This window comes from Delphinapterus leucas, chromosome 14, assembly GCF_059928025.1.
Source record: "Delphinapterus leucas isolate spDelLeu-1000000601 "Yukka" chromosome 14, BTC_Dleu_Yukka2, whole genome shotgun sequence".
NCBI classification, from domain to species: domain Eukaryota; kingdom Metazoa; phylum Chordata; class Mammalia; order Artiodactyla; family Monodontidae; genus Delphinapterus; species Delphinapterus leucas.
Window position 1 is genome coordinate 23132863 of NC_143142.1, and position 19675 is coordinate 23152537.

At 60.1% G+C, this 19675-nt stretch overlaps 2 protein-coding genes across 2 annotated transcripts in view; one reads left to right on the top strand and one right to left on the bottom strand.

The window, feature by feature from the left end:
• Positions 1 to 12098, top strand: part of CCDC157 (coiled-coil domain containing 157) — a 16631-nt gene extending 4533 nt beyond the window's left edge. Inside the window, exons 2-11 of the mRNA XM_022550716.3 lie at positions 1484 to 1742; positions 3648 to 3819; positions 4520 to 5165; positions 5859 to 5936; positions 6290 to 6480; positions 6834 to 7010; positions 7179 to 7347; positions 8429 to 8568; positions 9020 to 9108; positions 9198 to 12098. Coding sequence (XP_022406424.2) covers positions 1484 to 1742; positions 3648 to 3819; positions 4520 to 5165; positions 5859 to 5936; positions 6290 to 6480; positions 6834 to 7010; positions 7179 to 7347; positions 8429 to 8568; positions 9020 to 9108; positions 9198 to 9447 — 2171 coding nt within the window. The 3' untranslated portion in view covers positions 9448 to 12098. The remainder of the gene's footprint in view (positions 1 to 1483; positions 1743 to 3647; positions 3820 to 4519; positions 5166 to 5858; positions 5937 to 6289; positions 6481 to 6833; positions 7011 to 7178; positions 7348 to 8428; positions 8569 to 9019; positions 9109 to 9197) is intronic.
• On the bottom strand, positions 10990 to 19259 carry RNF215 (ring finger protein 215). Its single transcript, XM_022550958.3, has 9 exons — positions 18872 to 19259; positions 18472 to 18615; positions 17917 to 17988; positions 17751 to 17836; positions 17173 to 17329; positions 12979 to 13098; positions 12758 to 12901; positions 12427 to 12529; positions 10990 to 12337 (listed from the first exon to the last, which is right to left on the bottom strand). The coding sequence occupies exons 1-9, from the start codon at positions 19154 to 19156 to the stop codon at positions 12315 to 12317; spliced, it is 1134 nt and encodes a 377-aa protein (XP_022406666.1). The 5' UTR covers positions 19157 to 19259; the 3' UTR covers positions 10990 to 12314.
• Between the last annotated feature and the right edge of the window lie 416 nt (positions 19260 to 19675).

The window sequence follows — 19675 nt, forward strand, 5'->3', positions numbered from 1 at the left end:
TGCAGCGCGTGGGCTTCAGTAGTTGTGGCACGAGGGCTCAGTAGTTGTGGCTCACGGGCTCTAGAGTGCAGGGTCAGTAGTTGTGGCACATGGGCTTTGTTGCTGCGCAGCATGTGGGATCTTCCCAGACCAGGGAACCAACCTGTGTCCCCTGCATTGGCAGGTGGACTCTTAACCACTGCACCACCAGGGAAGTCCTGGACCAAGCACGTTACTTGCAGATACCACCTGGCCTGATGGGGGATGGTGTCCCCATCTTACAAGTGAGACAGCTGGAGCTCAGAGGGGTGCGGTGACTTGCCCATGACCACACAGCCAGAAAGGGGCAGGACTGGGACCCCTGTATCAACATATAATGGGCCCCCTGTCACCAGAGTGATTAGGATAGCTATCCATACAAATTTTCAGGTGTTCCTCTCTTACACTTCAGGACTTGTTTTCCTCCCAAAGTCAAGGTATTTTAAATTTTCTTTGTGGATTCTTTTTCTTTTCTCCGTTCAATTACTAGTCGTTCATTTGTCAGTGAGCATCTGCAATAGGCCAGGCCCCAGGCTGCTATACTGGGGATACCACAGTGACTGAGGTGTGGTGAGGACCTGTCCTAGAGAGCAGAGGCCGTTCCTGCAGAGAGCAATCAGGGCCAAGATGGGGAAAGCCCAGAGGGAGTATCTAAGCCAGCCTGGAGGGTGGTCAGGGAAGGCTTCCTGGAGGAGGTGATGTCCGGGAACCCTGAAGGATGAGAGGAGTTAGGCAGGTGATGGGAATTGGATGGGGGAAGCATGACTCAGATGGAAGAGACAGATGGGCATGGATTCAGAAATGAGTGCCTGCACAGGAGCTGCTGCTTGTAGCTGATGGTATGTGGAGGGGAGGGGAGGGGAGGGGAGGTGGCGAGAGAGGACAAGGGGAGGGGTGTGCCTGGAGGTAGCCTTTCTCCCAAGGGCCAAAGTGAGGCCTGAGGGGTTGTTGGCCAGTGTGATGTGGTCAGATAGGCTTGGCCGAGGTCTCCATAGCAGAAGTGGATCAGATTCCAGTGGGCAGGCCTGTGGCCCAGCTGGAACTGCTGCTGCAGTCCAGGCAGGAGACGAGAGTGGCCAGGGGTGGTCCAGTGCTCCCTGTCATACTGTAGCTACAACTGACTTTTTGTTGTCAGTAGCCGGTCCAGTGCTTTGCTCAGGGAAGGAAGGACAGCAAGTACAACCTCATACACAGCTGTATCCACCCAGCACTTAGCAGGGGCCAGGCACACACAGGTCCTCAGAGGGACTTGTGGACCGAGGAAATCAGTAGTGTGGGCGTGGGGTAGGGTGGATGAGAGGGAGGCTGGTGAGGTCACCCACAAGCAGGTCCCAAAGGGGCCAGGGAACCGACTTCTCCCCAGGGTCGAGTTTGGATTTCAGCAGGTTTTCTGGGGTTTTCAGAAGCTTCCTCCAGCAGCAGCCACGTGGCTCTGGCTAACGGGGATCCTCTCTGTCCACCCCAGGAGCCACGAGGATGGCACACCTGCTGGGCAGCCAGGCCTGCATGGACAGCCTGCGCAGGGACCTCACCGACCTTCAGGGCACCATCGTGGACGTGTTCTCGCGTGCCGGGCCCATGCACTTCCCTTCCTGGAAGTTCCCTGACCGCATGGCCTGTGACCTGGACATGGTGGCCCTGCTAGAGCACTACGACCACGTGCCAGGTGACCCCGAGTTCACGCAGCTGTCCCACGCTGTGCTGCTGGAGCTGGTCATCGACAGGTGAGAGCCTGGACCAAACCTGGTCATCTCAGGATGCTGGCACCCACCCCATAAACCAGTAGCAGCCACAGGATCCACTTCTGGCGGGGTGATGACATTGATGACAACAATCACCTTTGACTGAATGCTGTCGGGGGCCAGCTTGGTTCAGGGCCCTCATAGCGATCTCACCTGTGTCGTGCTGTGCTGTGTGTCTTTTTTTTTTGCAGTATGCGGGCCTCTCACTGTTGCGGCCTTTCCCACTGCGGAGCACAGGCTCCGGACACGCAGGCTCAGCGGCCATGGCTCACGGGCCCAGCCGCTCCACGGCATGTGGGATCTTCCCGGACCGGGGCACGAACCCACGTCCCCTACATTGGCAGGCGGACTCTCAACCACTGCGCCACCAGGGAAGCCCCTGTGCCGTGTGTCTTATAGTCCACCTTCAGGGAGTTGCTGGCCACCCTGTTGGTCTCTGTGACACCACAGCTCTGACGGCTACTTCTCCAGCCACCGCCAGCTGCTTCCTTAGGGTTTCTGTGTGTCGAGGACATTACAGCTGCTGCTCAGACTTTCCATCCCAGGCTGTTTTTCCTGTCCCTTCCATGTGTCACAGGGCCAGACACAGGATGTGCTTTTCCAAATCCTGGCCCTGCTGGGAAGGAGGCCAGTGGATTCCCCTGCAGCCCCACCACTTCTACACTGTCTTTCACATTAGCATGGTCGTCAGCCTCCACTCCCTGGGGACCGCAGCCCAGGCTCCATGTGCTCCAAACCCTGCATGCTAATGAAGTCACGGGGGCCAGACAGGCAGGGACCCCAGCAGTTTGGGGATGACCTGCTTGGAGACAATTAGAAGCCAGGGTAACCACTCAGAGGCCTGGAGGAGCCGACGGTGTGAAAGCACTACCTGGACCCTGTAGGGGGCTGAACATGTGTGAGCCCAGAACACACCTTCCTTCCTTGCTGTGCCCTCTGCTAGGAGTGCCCCGCCTACTCGTCCCTGTGCTGGCCAAGCCCGTCAGGGCCCAGTTCACCCATCCGCCTTCTAGAAAGCTGGAGCTGACCCGCCTTCCCACCCCTCGCCTGGCCCGTCTGTCCAGGTCACTCTCCACCCTCCAGTGCTGCTCGTTCATTGTCCCCATTCACAGAGGAGAACACCTTGGCCCAGAGAGGGGTACGGCCTGGAGCAGTCAGCAACCCTCCCCCAGGCCCTCTCTGCCCAAGGGCACAGTTGGTTTGGGATGACCCTCCTGCACCTGCAACAAGTTGAGGTCACTTATCTGCCCATATGTTTTGTAAACACAGTCTCTTCTTTTAAAACAGCCTGATTCCCATGCAAATACCTACTTCTCTTCCCAACACCCCTTTTCCTTACAATTAGCCCCTGACTCAGGGTAGGATAGGGACCTGGCTCTCTCACTTCAGTCTCCGTTGTGGCAGAAGCAGCTCATCCCACAGGAGAACCCCCACCCCCAACTAGAATCAGGAAACCGCAGGGCACAGTGTCCTGCACACTCACCCTGAGGCTGTGCGCAGCCTCCTCCGCTTTGGGGGTCTCAGCTGGGTCCTCTGCAAGGTGAAGGCTCTGAGCCACATGGTGGAAGGCAGCCACTTACCCAGCACTTTCTGAGGACTCTGGACACAACCGAGGCAAGGCCCAGCCTCCCAGAGCCTCCTAGTCCAGTGGGGAGCAGCCAGGCAGAAGTGCTGCCACCCAGGAGGCCCCGAAGGGGCCCCAAGCTTAGCCTTCAGGGAGGGCTTCCTGGAAGAAGTGGCTCTTGGGTCAGGCAGAGTGTATTCTGAGACGCTCCGAGTCCCTGACGCCCGGGCCGGTTCCCAGAGCAGGAGGCTGCTGGTCGTGTGGTGTGAGGGCACACTGGTGCTGGGCTCGGCCCCAGCCAACCCTCCCGTCTCTGCCCACAGGCTCCTGCTGCTGCTTCAGAGCTGTGCAAGCTACTTGGAGAACCTCGGCGTGGAGCAGACGGTGCCCCCCGCCAGGGCTGCCAGGCCCTGCATGTCCGTGGGGCTCACGGTGCAGCGCTTCTGGAACAGTCTGCTGAGGCTGGTCATGCTCATTCAGCAGGTGGCCCCCCAGGTGGGTCAGCCACCCGCTTCCCCAACTGCAGTCACCCTCACATCAGTCCACCTGCTCCAGGCTCCTCGCACACCACATGTGCACCGCATCTGTCGCTGGCTCCACTCTGGAGCCCCCACTCAAGGCCCATGCAGCCTGGCAGTTCGCAATGCAGGCCTTGGGGGTCACGTGTGGGCCATCTGGTTCTGCAGTTTACACTGTGGGGCTTTGGAAAAATCCTACCTAGTCTGAACCTCAGTTTGTTCATCTGTGCAGTGGGGGTGATAACAGTCCCTACCTCCCAGGGCATTGTTGGGGAATGGTGTTTGTATCGACCCCATTTGTTATGGGTTATTCCATAACCCTCACAACCACCTGGTGGGCAGGACCACTGTCACCATAATGGGAAGGAAACTGAAATTGACAGTGGCTTCAGCAACACAAGAGCAGACAAGTCCACTAAGCAAGGGCCCAGTACCCGGCAGCTGTGTCTGTCACTGTATTACCCTCCCAGTGCCATGCATGTAACAGCATGGAGCCTGGGCTTGGTAAGCTGAGGCAGCAGAAAGGAGAAGGCATGCTCTCTCACTCACCTTGGTATCAGATATCATCTGAAGGTCTGAGCATCAGGAGTGGCTGCTGTCACAGAAATCCCCAGAGAGCTGGTCACCTCCCAGGCCCATCTCCCTCACCTGCTTTCCCTTTCTCTTCCTGACTACAGAAAAGGGCAAACCAAGGGGAGACCCCCACCTCCAAGCCCACAGCCAAGGGCGAGCCAGCCAGGAGCCCTGAATTTGTGACTGCCAAGCTCATCAAGCCCACCTCACCAATGCCAGGCTTGCCCCAGACCTGCCAAGAGCTGGACAGACTCCCTGTCAGCGTCTCCCTGCAGTGTCCAGCCAGGACGGCCAAAAACACCAGGAGTGTCCACTCCCAGACCATGGAGACAGCCCTGGTGCCCTGTGATGCATGCACCAGCGTCCAGGGCAGCCTGCAGGAGGTGGGCAAGATGGTCATCAGCCTGTGTCAGAGCCAGAACTTGCCCTCGTCCTTAGGCCAGTTCCAGCATCTGGTGCAGGACAGCATGGGGCTCAGGCCACTGCCGGCCACCACCATGGGCCACTGGGCAGCTGAGCAGAGCAAAGACCTGGCACGCCTCAGCAAGCACATGGGAGCCCTCACTCAGCTTGTGGGGCCCCTCAGGGCCCAGCTGGAGGAGGCTAAGGGGCAGAAGGACAGACTGAGGAAGCAGGTGGGCGAGCTGGAGCAGGCCCTGCAGCAGGAGCAGGGGGCACAGCGGCGGCAGGCGGACGAGGCCGAGCAGCGCCTGGCCCAGTGGGAGCACGACAGGCGGCAGCTGCTCGCAGGTCTGTGCCTGAGGCCGGACCCTCAGTGCCAGGCTCTGCCACAGCCTGAGCATGGGCTCCCCCAGGAGCAGTCCCCGCAACGGGGCTGTGGGTGCTGGGAGTCGGTGTGGAAGAAACCTGGACTGGGGGTGGGCAGCAGACGCAGGGAAGGGAAGGCAGGGGAAAAGGGGTGTGCTCATCAAGCTGGTTACACTGTGGGCAACTGGAGCTTAATCCCACTGGGGAACGCAGGAGCCTGTGTAGGAGTCCGAGTCGTCCCACGAGAGGGGTGAGGGAGCGGCGTATTCATACACTCACTCCTGTCGGTCACCGAAGGGGACTTCTGGGAAGTTCATCCCCCAGGTAGCTCCAGCCAGCTGAGGCCCCTCTTTGGCTTCAGTAGAAGCCGTCAGGCAGAGAGACGCAGCTATTGCACTCACAGTGGGCCAGCTCCTGCTGAAGTTGTGAGGCCTGAGGGAGTTGGGCAAGTCACCCCCATGGAGGACACTGAAGCCCAGAGAGTCAGCCAGCCGACAGGAAGCAGAGTGGACAGGGACCCAGGCCTCCTGGCACCTCCCCAGAACTCCTCCCATAAGCCCAGGCACTCCTCCACCCCGGCTAGGGCTGCCACCATGCTGTGGGGTGCACTGGACGTTGAGGCTGCCAGCCAGGCCCAAGGGAGCCTCTGAAGGGCCTCTCTCTTGGCTGCCATAGAAACAAGTGACCTCAAGACAAAGGTGTCCACCCTGGAGGGGGAGCTGAAGCAGCAGCGGGAGTCCACGCGGGCCGTAGGTGAGGAGCCCTGCCATGGAGCCCTGTACCGTGTGCCATGTGCTCGGTGGCTGGACCAGCACCCTCTGTCTCCTGGGCTTCGGGGGCAAAGCTAAAGGGAACCACAGAGGAAGCAGGGTCTGACAGGCCACACTGTTGGGTGATGCCACCTCCCACCCAGAGAGTACCTTCTGTTTTCAGAACCCACCTCAGGCAGGGTTCAGAGCCCCATTTTGTGGCTGAGGACACTGAGGCCCAGAGATGTGCTGTGACCACTGCCCCCCTTCCCAGGTCTTGTCCTGGGTCAGAGGCAGTGCAGGAATTCCCCAGGGCTCCCCCACTCTACCCCCTCCCCCGCCCGCTCAATCCTGCAGAGACGAAGGCCCAGGAGCTGCAAGAGGAGGCTGAGCACAGGGCGGAGGCTGAGAGGCAGGTGCAGCAGCTGGAAGAGCAGGTGCAGCTGCTGGCAGGGCGGCTGGATGGAGCCAGCCAGCAGATCCGCTGGGCCAGCACAGAGCTGGACAAGGAGAAGGCCCGTGTCGATAGCATGGTCCGCCACCAGGAGGTGAGGTCAGCGCCTGGTCTCCTGCAACGAAGGGAAGAGAAAGTGCTCCCCACTGACAGGGGGGAGACACTGGAGACCTAAGGAGAAGAATTCCTGAGTGGCGACTGTGACTGGAGAGAAGTGGGGGCGAGGTCTGCTTTCCAGGGGGGGGCGGGATCTCCAAGCTTGGGGGTCCTGGCCTTGCCAGGGTTGGGGTCTGCTCCCTTCTTCCCTCCACCCCTTTTACTGCACACATGTGCACAGACAGATGTAGCACAAGGGGGTGGGCTTGGATACAGCTGCCTCCTTTGTCCTGCGTGTCTGGGCCTGGCCCCATGGGCCTCATGGCCTCCCTCCTGCCCATCCCGGCTCAGTCCCTGCAGGCCAAACAGCGAGCCCTGCTACAGCAGCTGGACACCCTGGACCAGGAGCGTGAGGAGCTGAGGGGCAGTTTGGCTGAGGCCGAGGCCCAGCGGGTCCACGTGGAGAAGCAACTGCAGCATGTGCGGAGCGAGAGGGAGCAGGGGCAGTGCCAGCTCCGGGCCCAGCAGGTGTGAGCAGGCAGGGCGAGGGGGCAGGGGCGGTACTTCCCTTTCTCTGGAGGAACCTGCAGCCAGCTAAGCACCTGCGGGCCTGCCCCGTGCCTGGGGAGTGGAGGTGATGGGGTGTCCCCAGCGGGCTGGGAGGCTGTCCTCAGCTCTGAGCCTCCCCTGCCCCAGGAGCTGCTGCAGAGCCTGCAGCGAGAGAAGCAAGGCCTGGAGCAGGCAACAGCGGATCTGCAGCTGACCATCTCGGAGCGAGAACGTGAGCTCGTGGAGTTGAGGGAGCGGGAGAGGCTGCTGGTGGCCTTTCCGGACCTGCACAGGCCTGTGGAAGCCCAGATCCAAAGTAGGGGCCCGGGGTTGGTGCAGAGGGCACGCCGGGGCTGGGAGTGGGCAGCTGAGGGCTCATCAGGGCAGGACACGGGTCCACAGCAAGGGTGGCAGAGCCCCCACAACACACAGGTGCTCTGTGTGTTACCCACTCCTCTGTGTGGATGGGGACACAGAGGCCCAGTGGGGAGCTGACTGCTCAGGGTCACCCAGCCAAATCCAGACCCAGGTCTGGCTACCTGTGTAGCCTGTGCTCTTTACCACGTCACAGGCCAGTCCTTGCTCAGCTTCCATGTCCCCTGTCCTGGCATCTCCCCAAACTACACCATGGGGCCAGCTCCAGGGGCACAGCCCCAACTGTCCAGTGTCCGTGGGAGTGCTAGGGACCCATCTCAGTGGAAGACTGACTGCCCGGCGGCCTGGGTTCTCGTCCCAACCCCTCCAGTCCCCTGAAGCTCTGGGGTGAATCCCCGTGCAGAGCTGTTGGGATGATCCACTGCAATCTAGCTTGTCATGATAAGTCATCACTTGTGAGTGCTGGGCCCTTGTGTTAACCTGTCAACCGCCCCGCGAGGCAGGTAGCAGCCGCTTGTGACAAACCAGGAAACTGATAACCAGAGCAGGCAGCACCTTGCCTGGGTTCAGAGTCAGGGGGAGCATCTGTCCCCCCAGCAGTGGGAGAGAACATCCTTGCTGAATTCCTGAGACTCATATCCAAGAGCGGGCTGTGGCTTTGAACGAGTCACTGTCTCCCAGGCCCTCCGGAAACAGGTGGCCTTGGAAGAGCTTCACTTTCTTACCTATGTGCTAAATTTTTGGTGAGCTCCAGGTCCCTCTCAGCTCTCAAATTCTGCAAGGCTTTGGTCACCTCCCAGCAGGCAGGGGAGTAGGGAGTGCAGGGGGAGGGGGGGAACAAGGCCTCAGGAGAAAAAAGATGAGGTGGGAGGTCCAGTATGCTAACCCCGCCCACCTGCAGGGCCACCGGCAGGGGACCCTAGGCACGTACCGGCTGGCGTGTCTGCCCTCTGAGGTCCTGTCTCGTTGGGCACAAGAGGCAGACCTGATGGGGTGGGGTGCCAGATAGTAGGTCTCCACAGGCTCTGGCAACGTCACGGACGACATGGAGAGGCAGGTGCAGGCCAACGACATCCGTATCCGGGTCCTACAGGAGGAGAACAGGCGGCTGCGATCCATGCTGTCTAAGATCCGGGAGGTGGCCCAGCAGGGGGCCCTCAAGGTGGGCAGCATGGCTCCCCCACCTGAAAGGGGCCGGCCCTTGGGGACTTGGAAGAGGCCCCCAACCCAGCAGAGGTCTTCAGCTTCCCCCAGGGACTCTGCCGTCAGCCCAGCTCATTGCACATGGGGCTCTCAGGTGGCTTTAGGCTGTGCTTTTGTGAACCATCTGCCACGATTCAGGAAGGCATGAGGATGTTACCGTGCTTTCTAGCTCCAAATCCCCCCTCTAGCCCTTTGAACCTTTATTTCAAGTGCACCAGGAGCCTTGTGAGAAAGCAAACCTTCCCACCCTTACCAGGGCTAAGGACAGGCCCTGGAAGGCTTTCCAAACCCTGCCCCTCAGAGGAAGGGGCCATGGCGACAGGTTCAGGCCCTCCCGCCTTCTCTATGACACCCTCTCTGTTCGCTGCAGAGGGGATCCTGGGCCTTTCTGAGCTTGGTTTTCTTTGCAGCTGATCCCACAGGACCAGCTCTGGGCCCCTCCCAGCAAGGGAATCCACAGAGCAGCACCCCCAGCCCAGGCCCAGAGAGCATCTCCAGGGTGAGTGAGGCTTTGTCAGAGGCGGGGCATGTGGGGGTGGGGTGGTCCCCCTCCCTCACAGGAGATCTTGCCGTCTGATCCTCCCTCAGGCCCCTGGGCAGGCAGCACTCACCTGGCAGCAGGACGGCCAGTGCGGGCAGGACCCTGCCGGGCCAGCCCCAGGCCTCCCCGCCTCAGCAGCCCTGCAGTCGACCCAGCAAGTCCTCCCTAGAGGATGTGACCCACTCGACCAACTGTGCCCAGAACCCCATCCGGGCCTTGGCCAGGCTAAGAAGGAGACTGTCACCAAGCCGGGGCCAGGCCGGTCCTGCATACCAGCCCCAGGAGCGGCCCACGTAGCCTGCAGTGGGGTGGGGCTGGAGGGCGGGAAGCTGGCAACCCACCCCATGTAATAAAGCCCAGGCCATCTGCTCACAGCAACCTTGGCCTCACCACACTGGCTCAGCAGGGCAAGAGTCCTTCCTTCCCTGTCCTGAGTCCCCGGCCATGTGGGTCATTGGCCAGCAGAGGTCTGGCACACTGTGCACCCTCAGTAAATGGGAGCTTCCTGCCTCCCTCCTGACAGGGGCAGTGGAGGAAGAGGACACACTGAGGGCAGAAAGAAGCTTCTAGCACCTGGGCGATGTGAAAGCAGTCTTTTGATCCTCACTGCAAAGACTAAGGGGTAACATGGACTCAGTGACCCCCACCAATAAAGAGCAGGGTCAGGGTAGGGGGTGCGCAGGGGAAGGAGAGCAGCCGCCACGGTGGGCCCAGTGAGGACACCTGAGGCAAGGAAGGAGTCAGAGGCCGGGGTTCTGGCTCAGGCTCACAAAGGCAGGCAGGGACCACCCAGCTGTGAACCTGGGCATGGGGACATTAAGGATCCAAGAAAATCAGCCCCCCTTTCACTGTGGAACGCCTCACCTTCAGGAAACACAAGTCAGAAAGGGTTTCTCTAAATCCAGGAGGTTGGATCCCCAGGAGGCCACTGAAGGCAGGGCAAGGCTTCACCCAGCCAGAGAGCGGGACACCCCAAGCCAGCCCTGGCTTTCCCAGGCCTGTCCCTTGGGGCCAGGGCACTGATGCTGCCAGGCACACCAGGCCTGCAGTAGTCCAGTTTTCCTCACGAAGCCTCCAGCCTGTCCTGAGCCACCCCGCCTGTGAAGGACAGGCACTAAGACCTTGCTGAGGAGTTCTGGGTGTGGGGGTGGGACGGGGGATGCTCTTGGCTTTCTATGACAGTTTTCCCTGGTCAGGAGGCCAACAAGTAGAGCACCTCAGTTTACAGAGAAAAGTCAAGAAGAGCTGTGTATGTAGCTGAACTGGCATGGCCACAGGCTGCCCAACTCTTGCTTCTGTGGAGCCCGGGGGCTCGCTGAGGGAGCCTGGGCTGGCTGTCTGGACTGGGCCCCTCCCAGCTGAGAGCCAGCCCTCTGGTGTGCTCCCTGAGGCAGGGGGCGGACCTGTCACAGCCCGGCTCCTCTCTGCATCCATTCAGTAGCTCACAGGTCTGTAGGTCAGACGTCCGGCCCTGTGTGGGTGGGTTCTCTGCTCAGGGCCTTACAAGGCTGAAATCAAAGCATCTGCCAGGGGCTTCCCTGGTGGCACAGTGGTTAAGAATCCGCCTGCCAATGCAGAGGACACGGGTTCGAGCCCTGGTCCGGGAAGATCCCACATGCCGCAGAGCAACTAAGCCCGTGTGCCACAACTACTGAGCCTGTGCTCTGGATGGAGCCCAAGAGCCACAACTACTGATCCTGCACACCTAGAGCCCGTGCTCCACAATGAGAAGCCACCGCAGTGAGGAGCCCGCGCACCACAACCAAGAGTAGCCCCCACTCACCGCAATTACAGAAAGCCCGCGCACAGCAACAAAGACCCAACGCAGCAAAAAATAAATAAAATTAAAAAAGCATCTGCCTTTCTTTTGCAAGGTGTGGGGCAGAATCCAGGCTCATTCTGATTGTGGGCAGAATTCTGGTTCTTGCAGCTGTCGAACTGGTGTCCATTTCCTTGCTGGTCGCTGTCGGGGCTACTCTGGGCTCTCAGAGGCCATCCAGCTTCTTGCCGCATGGCCCCTCCATCTTCAAGTCGGCAACAGAGAATTTCTCAGGCATTGAATCCCCTCCATGGTTCAAATTTCTGAATTCCTCTCCTTCCACCAGCTGGAGAAAACTCTCTACTTTTAATGGGCTCACATGGTTAGGTCAGGCCCACTTGGATGCTTTCCCATATTAAGGTCAACTGTGCCATATAACAACCTAATCATGGGAGTAAAACCCATCAGCGTCATAGTGCCAGGATCGCATAAGGCGTGTCCATGAGGGCTGGGGGAATCTTGGGGGCCATTTTAGAATCTGCCTCCCATGGGCAGTAGACTCCAGGGCGACTTATCTTAAAACATCCACACAAATTTTACATCTTACATTAAAATATATCCATGTTTAATATTAAATCTCCCGTACCCCAAATCTAAAAAAACAGATGCCCCTGTAAGATGTACCACATTTATCCTGTGGCTTCAAGTATCCTGGTCAGCAACCTGTAACCCCACGGAGAAGCACAGGACTAGATGGTTTCTAAGGCCTCTGGTTCCAGCCAGGGCCCAGAAGGGAGCCCAGCTGGACAGGCCATGGGACCTGCAGCTGCCGGTACCCAAGGACCGAGGGTTAGCAGGCAATGGAAGGGCCGCTAGGTTTAACATCATAGCCTTCAAGATGTGTCATGGAACATGGTCAGGTTAGAGTGCCCCCAAGGCCAGATAGCTCCTCTCCCAACCCACCCCCAATAAATAAGCACAAAACCTGGCCACTGCAGCCTCAGGCCCCAGGGATGCCCTGACAGGCAGGCCAGAGAGCTCCCAGAGCCCTGGGAACAGCAGCACTGCCCACACCCTCTTCCCCAGGTCCCTGGCCAGAGTCCTGGGAGCTGTCTGAGTGGAAGGCAGGCACACCCCAGGATGGCAGAGAAAGGCCCCAAAGCAGCCTCTCTTCCTGCTGGGTCTGGGCCCTGCATCCTCAGCCTGGGGGCTGTGGTCCCTCCATCCCAGTGTGGATGTGGTGGCCACCTTGCCCCTCAGCAGGGGAGGCCCCTATCCCTCCTTCCACCCATAGGGTTTTCTGTCCTGTTCCCCCTGCCATCTTGTTTCAGGCACCCAGGGCCCAGGGCCAGGATGCAGGTGGAGGGATGCAGAGATCCCACATGCAGAGATCCAGCTGGGGCAGCTAATCATCTGAGTAGCGGTTCCCTGCAGGAGAGGAGAAAAAATATCAGGGAGGGAGGTGTCAGGTGGGAACCAGGTGGAGACGGTCAAGGGCCCCCACCCTTGGTGCTCACCCAGGACGTTGAATTTGCACAGCGGGCAGGTCTGCTGGATCATCAGCCAGGGGTCCACACAGTCTCGGTGAAACTCATGCTTACAAGGCAGCACCCGGAGCCACTGCAGGGTCGGGGAGAGGGCTCAGGCCTCCAGTGGGGGTAGCAGGCCCCACGCCCACACCTGAGCTGGGGAACTGAAACCCCTGTGACCTGCCCCACCCCCATGCTGCTTTCCATAGGTCTGGTGGAGCTGGGTGAAGGCCTGATGGGGTACTTCTCAGGTCTCTTGGGAGCAGGGTAGGGGGCATCACGTGTCAGCCGAAGGCTGGCCTCTGCCCAGGGCACTAACTTGCTTGTTGCAGAAATAGTCCAGACACACGGCGCAGGTCTCAGCACCAGGCTCCGGGGGATCCTGTGCCGCCCGGCCCAGCCGGCAACGCCGGGTCTTGAGGGACGCCAGCCTCTGCACCACCTGGCGCTTGAGCATGTCCACCTGTGGGGTAAGGGCACACAGTTCCCGAGGGCTGGGGACACCAGGGCTCCCGAGGGCCCCCGAGGGCTGGCTCCTACCTGGCCTCGGGGCTCCCGCTGGCTCTGCCGGGATGCCTGCCGCTGAGCTTGGACCACGAGGCCTGTGCACAGTAGCATGGCCACCAGCAGGATGGTGTTCCACAGCTGTTGCAGGGGCTTCTGGGGAGAAGAGCAGGGTGTCAGGGGCACTGGAGCCACCCCACCCTCTTTACCCAGTAAATCCACCCCAAGGACCAGGCAGATGAGGTCCATGGGCACCATGACCCCAGAGGCACCAGGCTTCCTCTTCTGAAGCTGCTGTCCCTCGCCCCCGCCCCGTGCTCTCTCAGGGGCTGCCCCAGATTCACCCTACATCAGTGCTCAGCCCAGGCCAATCCTGGGCAACAAACCTGGTGTTTGTGCACTCACAGAAGCATCTACTGGCAGCCTCACAGACTCCCCAGCCCAGGACCCCCATCCCTACCCAGCACTCCTCCTGGTCTGCTTTCCTGGCTGCCATCACCCACCCACCCACGCCCATCCAGGCTGAGCATTCACAGCCTGAGAGGGCACTAGTCCCTAGGCCCTGTCTCCTCACTCCCTAGAGGCCCCACACGCCCCTCCTCTCCTCCCCACTCTGCTGCTCTTCAGGTGCCCTGCTCAGGCCTCACCCGCCCAGGTCCCGCCCACAGTCACAGGGATCTCACCTGCAAACCCGATTACACAGCACCCCTACTTGACCCTTCCCTCTGATGCTCCCCTCCCGCTTCCTCCGCATTCCCCATCCTCAGGAGGAAACCCAAACTCTTCTACCAGGGGGCCCTCAAGGCCCTTGATCTCCACCCCTCCCCCCTCCCCCATCCCATGCTCCCTGCCCCTCCCACGTCTGTGCCTTTCCACACTGTTCCAGGTCTTGGGAACTAATGCTCTTCTTCCACGCTCCCTCCCTTGGCTTATGGCTTTGGACACCTCTTGCTCTGGAAGCTCTCCCTGACCAACCCTGCTAGGCAAATGTTCCCCCCTCACCTCCCCTGCCACCCTCCTCATACCCACTCTGCCCTCAGTGGTCCTCCAGCTCCCGCTGGTGGGAGGGAACCACGTCTGAGGTACCTCACTTTGCCTTTGAGAGGCCCTCAGGGGGACACAATGACCTAGACTGAACTGCCACCAAATCCAGTGCGGCAGACAGGCTGTGACCACTCAACAGCTGGCTCAGGAGGTGACACAGCGGAGGAAACAAGACCCAGCCGCTAACCCACCAGCACACGGGCCTGCGGACGTGTCACAACTAATAAATGCATTCATTTAAAAGTTTTCTGCCTTGGGCTTCCCTGGAGGCGCAGTGGTTGAGAGTCCGCCTGCCGATGCAGGGGACACGGGTTCGTGCCCCGGTCCGGGAAGATCCCACATGCCGCGGAGCGGCTGGGCCCGTGAGCCATGGCCACTGGGCCTGCGCGTCCGGAGCCTGTGCTCCACAACGGGAGAGGCCACAACAGTGAGAGTCCCGCGTACAGCAAAAAAAAAAAAAAAAGTTTTCTGCGACCGTGTTCTTCCCCAGCCAATGCTGAAGTTCAACTGCCAACACGTGGTGGGAGAGGGGCTGAGAAATGATTTGATGGGCAAGGTGCTGTTAGGGTCAGAAGATGTTGCTTTAGTTCAGGGTGGAAGCACTCTGGGGGCCACTGCCAAGAGGGGTCTGTGAGCCCCAGCTTCACACTCTGTCCCACCCTCGCCCCCTGGCTTGTGTCCGCGTCCCCTTTCGTCCATGGAGGGATGGTGACACCTGCTCAGGAAGCTCTCCTGAAGCCCCTAGGCTGAGCTCAGGCGCCTTCACCATGCCTGGAGGGCCATGCCCCTCACCAGCTCAGTAATCACCCCAGCAGATGACAGTGTCTCTGGCCTAGTTCCTCCCCTGATAGGGCCGCATGAGCCCAGGGCTGGAGCTGCCCTGTCCTCATACCCCCTGCCATGCTGAGCCAGGCTGACACGTGGCAGGACTCGCACGACCTTTACTGTAAGCTCTCTGGGGCAGAACCTGGAGCTCTGTGCTTTGGAGCGGCCAGTGAGTTCTGGGTGGGCCGAGGGTGTGGCTGGCCTGGAGCTCTATTGGAGGCCAGAGACCCCATCTCCCCAGGCTCGGTGCATCTTGGGGACTCCCAGGTGAGGAGGGAGGGCAGAGTTGGGCCTTGTCCATCAGAGCAGTAGGACATGGTCATCAGACTTTTCTGATACATGGTGACTACAGCTCTGGATGCCCAGAGGCTGGAGGAGTGGTGGCTGGGCCCTGGGGCTGAGAGCTGGCTCTGGCTGTCCTTCAGACACCTCAGCTACCGTGGGCTCCCAACACCTGTACTGGCCCGCCCCGGCCAGCAGCAAGGCCAAGGCTGTTCAGCGTTGCCCTCACAACCAGCCAGCCTGACCTGACCTACAGTACATGCCCACCTCCTGGCCTCTTGGGCACGCTCCCAGCCTGATCCTCTCTGAGCTCCAGGCTTTCTGCCCGCACCTCTTCCCAGTCTCTCATCTGACAGCCCCTCACCAAATGCCTGCCCCTCCCAGAAGTCCATGTGGGCTGCCCTCCAGGGGGAGAGAGAGCGGGCTCGCTCCTCTTCCAGAAAGCCCTTCCTTCCACTCCCGCAGCCTCACTCCCCGCTCCCTCTGCAGAACTGCGGTTCATGCTGCTCAAGCGAAATTGTGCTCTGGGCTGCCTCCGTGTAAGTTCCTCTTCTCTGCCCGTCTTTGAGGCCTTGAACGGCAGAGCCCGGGTCTTCCAAGGCCTTTTGTACCCTCCACAGCCCTTCTCACGGACCCCCAAGTGTCCTAGAATATCAGAAGTCACCTTTGGTGACTGTTGACTTATTCGAGCACTCATAACAATAAAGGTACTGTTGGGGAGCAGCTACCCATCTGCTCAGTGCCCGCCGTGAGATTTACATACACGATCTCAACAATCTTGTGGCCGTGTGCTATACCTGTTCACAAATGAGGAACGTGAGACCAGAGGTTAAACACCCAGCCTAACATTGCTCAGCTAAGGTTTCAGAGCCTCATTCCAAGTCTGCCTGACTTGAAGCTGCCTTGCACGGCTCCCCATCCACCAAGGCATGCTGGAGGCTGCGCATCAGGAGAGCGGGGAAAGCCTGCCCTGCAGACTGGGGATTTGAGAAATGCTTGCAGACACAATACCTTTGACCCTCTCTATGCCAAGCACTGGGAAAGCCAGAGACAAATAAGACACAGCCTGGCCTTCAGGAGACAAAGTCACAGTCCCCAACAGTCACACAGGATGGGCTGTCCTAAGAGGCCTATGAGGGGGCTTCCCTGGTGGCGCAGTGGTTGAGAATCCACCTGCCAATGCAGGGGACACGGGTTCAATCCCTGGTCTGGGAAGATCACACATGCCGCGGAGCAGCTAAGCCCATGTGCCACAACTATCGAGCCTGTGCTCTAGAGCCTGTGAGCCACAACTACTGAGCCCACGCACCACAACTACTGACCCACATGCCTAGAGCCCATGCTCTACAACAACAGAAGCCACGACAAGGAGAAGCCCGCGCACCACAACAAAGAGTAGCCCCAGCTCGCCGCAACTAGAGAAAGCCCACGCACAGCAACAAAGACCCAATGCAGCCAGAAATAAATAAATTAAATTAATAAATTTCTTTTAAAAATTAAAAAAGAATTAAAAAAAATAAAAGCAGTAAAAAAAAAATAAAATAAAAAAAATAAAAGCAGTAGGGGGGCTGGGGGCCCAATGTGAGGGAGGCTTTCCGAAGAAGGCAGGAGGATGAGTTGTGAGGGCTCTGGCTGGTCTGGGACATACAGAGCTGGAGAAAGAGGATGTCCGAGCCTACAGACAAGCCCCGGTGGCAGGAGACCGGGGCGTGAGTGGAGACCGGTAAATGGCACAGAGTGGCTGGAGTGTAGGGAGAAGACTGGGAAAAAAACAGGGTGAGTGATCAGGAGAGCTGTGAAAGACAGGTAAGAAGTCTGAATTTCTTTCTGCAGGTGATAGGGAATCAAAGAGGGCTTCTGAGAAGGACAGGGACATGACAACAGCAGCAGCTAAAGCTGACTGTGCATGATCCCGGGTCAGGCACCACACGGAGCACCCACCCAGCCCCTGAACCCTCACAGCAGCCCTGGGAGGTGCAAGGGGTGGTCCTCCCCACCAGGGCAGGAAGACGCCACAGGACTGGAGACAAGTCATGTGTGTGGTCCCCCCACCCCCACCTTCTCTCTCCAGGCACTCACCTGCTCCTGGGCCCGACTGCCTCCCAGGCACACCAAGTCCTGCCATCCTCCGTAGCTGTCCTTGGAGAGGCCGCAGGTGGTCCACAGGGTCAGCTTCCACTCGATGTTGGCTGACAGGGACTCTCCGCTGGTAATCTCAGCTGTGGCCTGGGTCCTCCTGAGAGGGGAGGCCAAAGGGGCCAGACAGAAGGGCTCTTGGGAGGAGAGGCCCGGACCCACTCACCCCAGCCTTGTGGGAAAAGGATACCCCTGAGTATCACGCCACAGCCCTTCTGCTTTGGCCCCCACGCCTTTCCCAGCCAGTGGTTTTTCTAGTTCTCATAACAGCCGGCCAAGGAGGCCCTAAGCACAGGGAAGAGTCAATCAGGAATCTGGCTTCCTCCTTGCTGGAGCCAATCACCTCCACCTATAGAGCCCACAGAATCATCTCCTTCTAGTCCTCTCACCCGTTTTTCAGACTAGGAGGCTACAGTCTCAGGCTAACAGGGAAGGCCCTGGTCCCAGGACCCCTGAGCCCACGACAAAGCCAAGGACCCTAGCACCCAAGCCCAGTCCTTTGAGCCCAAACCCCAACTCACTGCAGCAGTGCCTCCAACAGCTTGGTGACATTGGAAGAATAATGGAGGACAATCACTGGCCTGAGCAGAAGTTGGGATATGTCCAGCTGTAGGGGGACAGGGAGGTCAGCCAGGCCGGGTCACCCATTCCCCAGCCTATGTGCCCCAAAAGCCTGATCCGGTTTACCTCTCGGACCACGTTGTGGTTCAAGATGAGGAGAAGCAAGGCAGAGGCTCCCAGGAAGAGCGCCCTCCGCATCTGCAGGACAGAGGCAGAGGCTAGCACACACCCTGCCCACACACCTGTCTCACCACCTGTGGTCATAGTTGTTCTCAGCTCCTGGCTCTGCGGTTAGCATTTCCTCTGGACAGATCAGCTATAAGCTCCCTGAGATCAAGGGCAAAAACCCTTATTCCTCTCACCTTCCCCCCAGATGCTCTGTGGGACGCAAATAATACTGTGCTTTCCCTGGTCCAAGCAGGGCAGGCTTGCCCACCGACTCCCAGCAGGAACTCCCCACTGTATACTCTCAGAGTCTGGTTGAGCTTCCTGACTCTCTCGAGCCTCCTCCCACCTCTCTGCTGCCAACCACACTGACTCCAGTCTACCCCTGGGGTCCCTTGCCCCAGCCAGGCCCAGGGCTTCTCTGGAAGCTCCTTAGGGGCCCACCTGGTAGTCTGGCTCTAGCAGTTGCCTTGAAAACCCTTCCTCCAGCCCCCTTTCCACATACACCCCCTGCACCTGCTGAACCAGAGCCTTAGGATAGGCCTGTGGGCCGCTGTCCTGACTCTCCTGGTGAACCTGGGCCTCCTGCTCCTTGCCCACGTATGCCACTGCAATCCAGTCTTCTACGGGCACCTCCTGCTCAGCATCCACGATGTCCACCTGTGGGGCGAGGGGCCATGGTAGAAGGAGGAGGGGGAGGAAGGGGGATCGGTCACACAAGCGATGCAAGGCCAGGGTTTGGGAATGAGTCTGGAGGGGAGGGCATCTGATCTCAGGTTCTGGAAGCCGGAATGCTGGGGGCCTGGGCAGCCTGGGGAAGGGGCGCTGGGCTGACAGGGCTTGGTCCAGGATGAAGGCTGGATCTGGGTGCAGGGTCTACGGCGGGGCGGGGGCCATATGGCTCAGCGGCGCTCACCAGCAGCAGACGGCCACCCAGAGGGAGCACCGGGTCGGCCTCGGGGCCAATCCTGACGCCCTCCAGCAACAGCGCGTCCTCCCGCGGCAGCCTCACGTCCACCCGCACGGCGCGGGCCCCGCCCCGCCCCGCCCTGGCAGTGGGCTCGCTGCCGTCCGCCGCGGCCCCGGGCCCCGCCAGGCCCAGCCAGAATGGCAGCAGAGGCAACAGCAGCAGCAGTGGCGACGGCTGCGGCGGAGGAGGCGGCGGCGGCGACCTCGGCGTGGGGCGAGCGGCGGGGCCCATGGCCGGACACAGGGGCGCCGGGGGTCCTGGGAGCGTGGAGAAGCGGAGGGAGCCAGGCCGCAGCCGGACGGGGCGGGACGCCGGGAGGGGCGTGGGTGTGGGCGTGGCCGGACGGGGAGGAGCGCCGGGAGGCGGGGTGGGCTCGCGGCGGCTCCCGCGCCCAGACCCGGCCGCGCGCGCCCCCTGGTGGCCGTGGAGAACACAGGCGCCGGCGGTCAGCGGGGCTGCAGCCGGGCGGAGCCCAGGTCAACTAGCAGAGGTGGGAAGTCAGAGGAGACGCTCCCAGCTTTCGGTTGTCAGACGGCGGAGACCAGAGGAAGGGAGACCGACGGAGATAGTTGGAAGATAGTTGGCGACTTGGGGAGCCGGAGGCACGATCGGGCCCCAGAAGGGCAGCAACGAGGAGCTTCTGGGGGTCTGGACGCTAGCCCTTGCTCTGGAGCCACCCGACGGTCACACGGTTGGCCTGGTTCTCCATTTCTCCACCAGACTGAACTCCAGAGACTGGCCTGACAGGTG

Excerpts from the sequence above, each read along its gene's own strand:
- RNF215 (XM_022550958.3), bottom strand. The coding sequence starts at position 19,156 with ATGGGCCCCGCCGCTCGCCCCACGCCGAGGTCGCCGCCGCCGCCTCCT. Across the intron at positions 18,616-18,871 it reads TGGGTGGCCGTCTGCTGCTG|GTGGACATCGTGGATGCTGA; the intron begins GTGAGCGCCGCT and ends CTCGCCCCACAG. Across the intron at positions 12,902-12,978 it reads AGCGGGAGCCCCGAGGCCAG|GTGGACATGCTCAAGCGCCA; the intron begins GTAGGAGCCAGC and ends CTTACCCCACAG.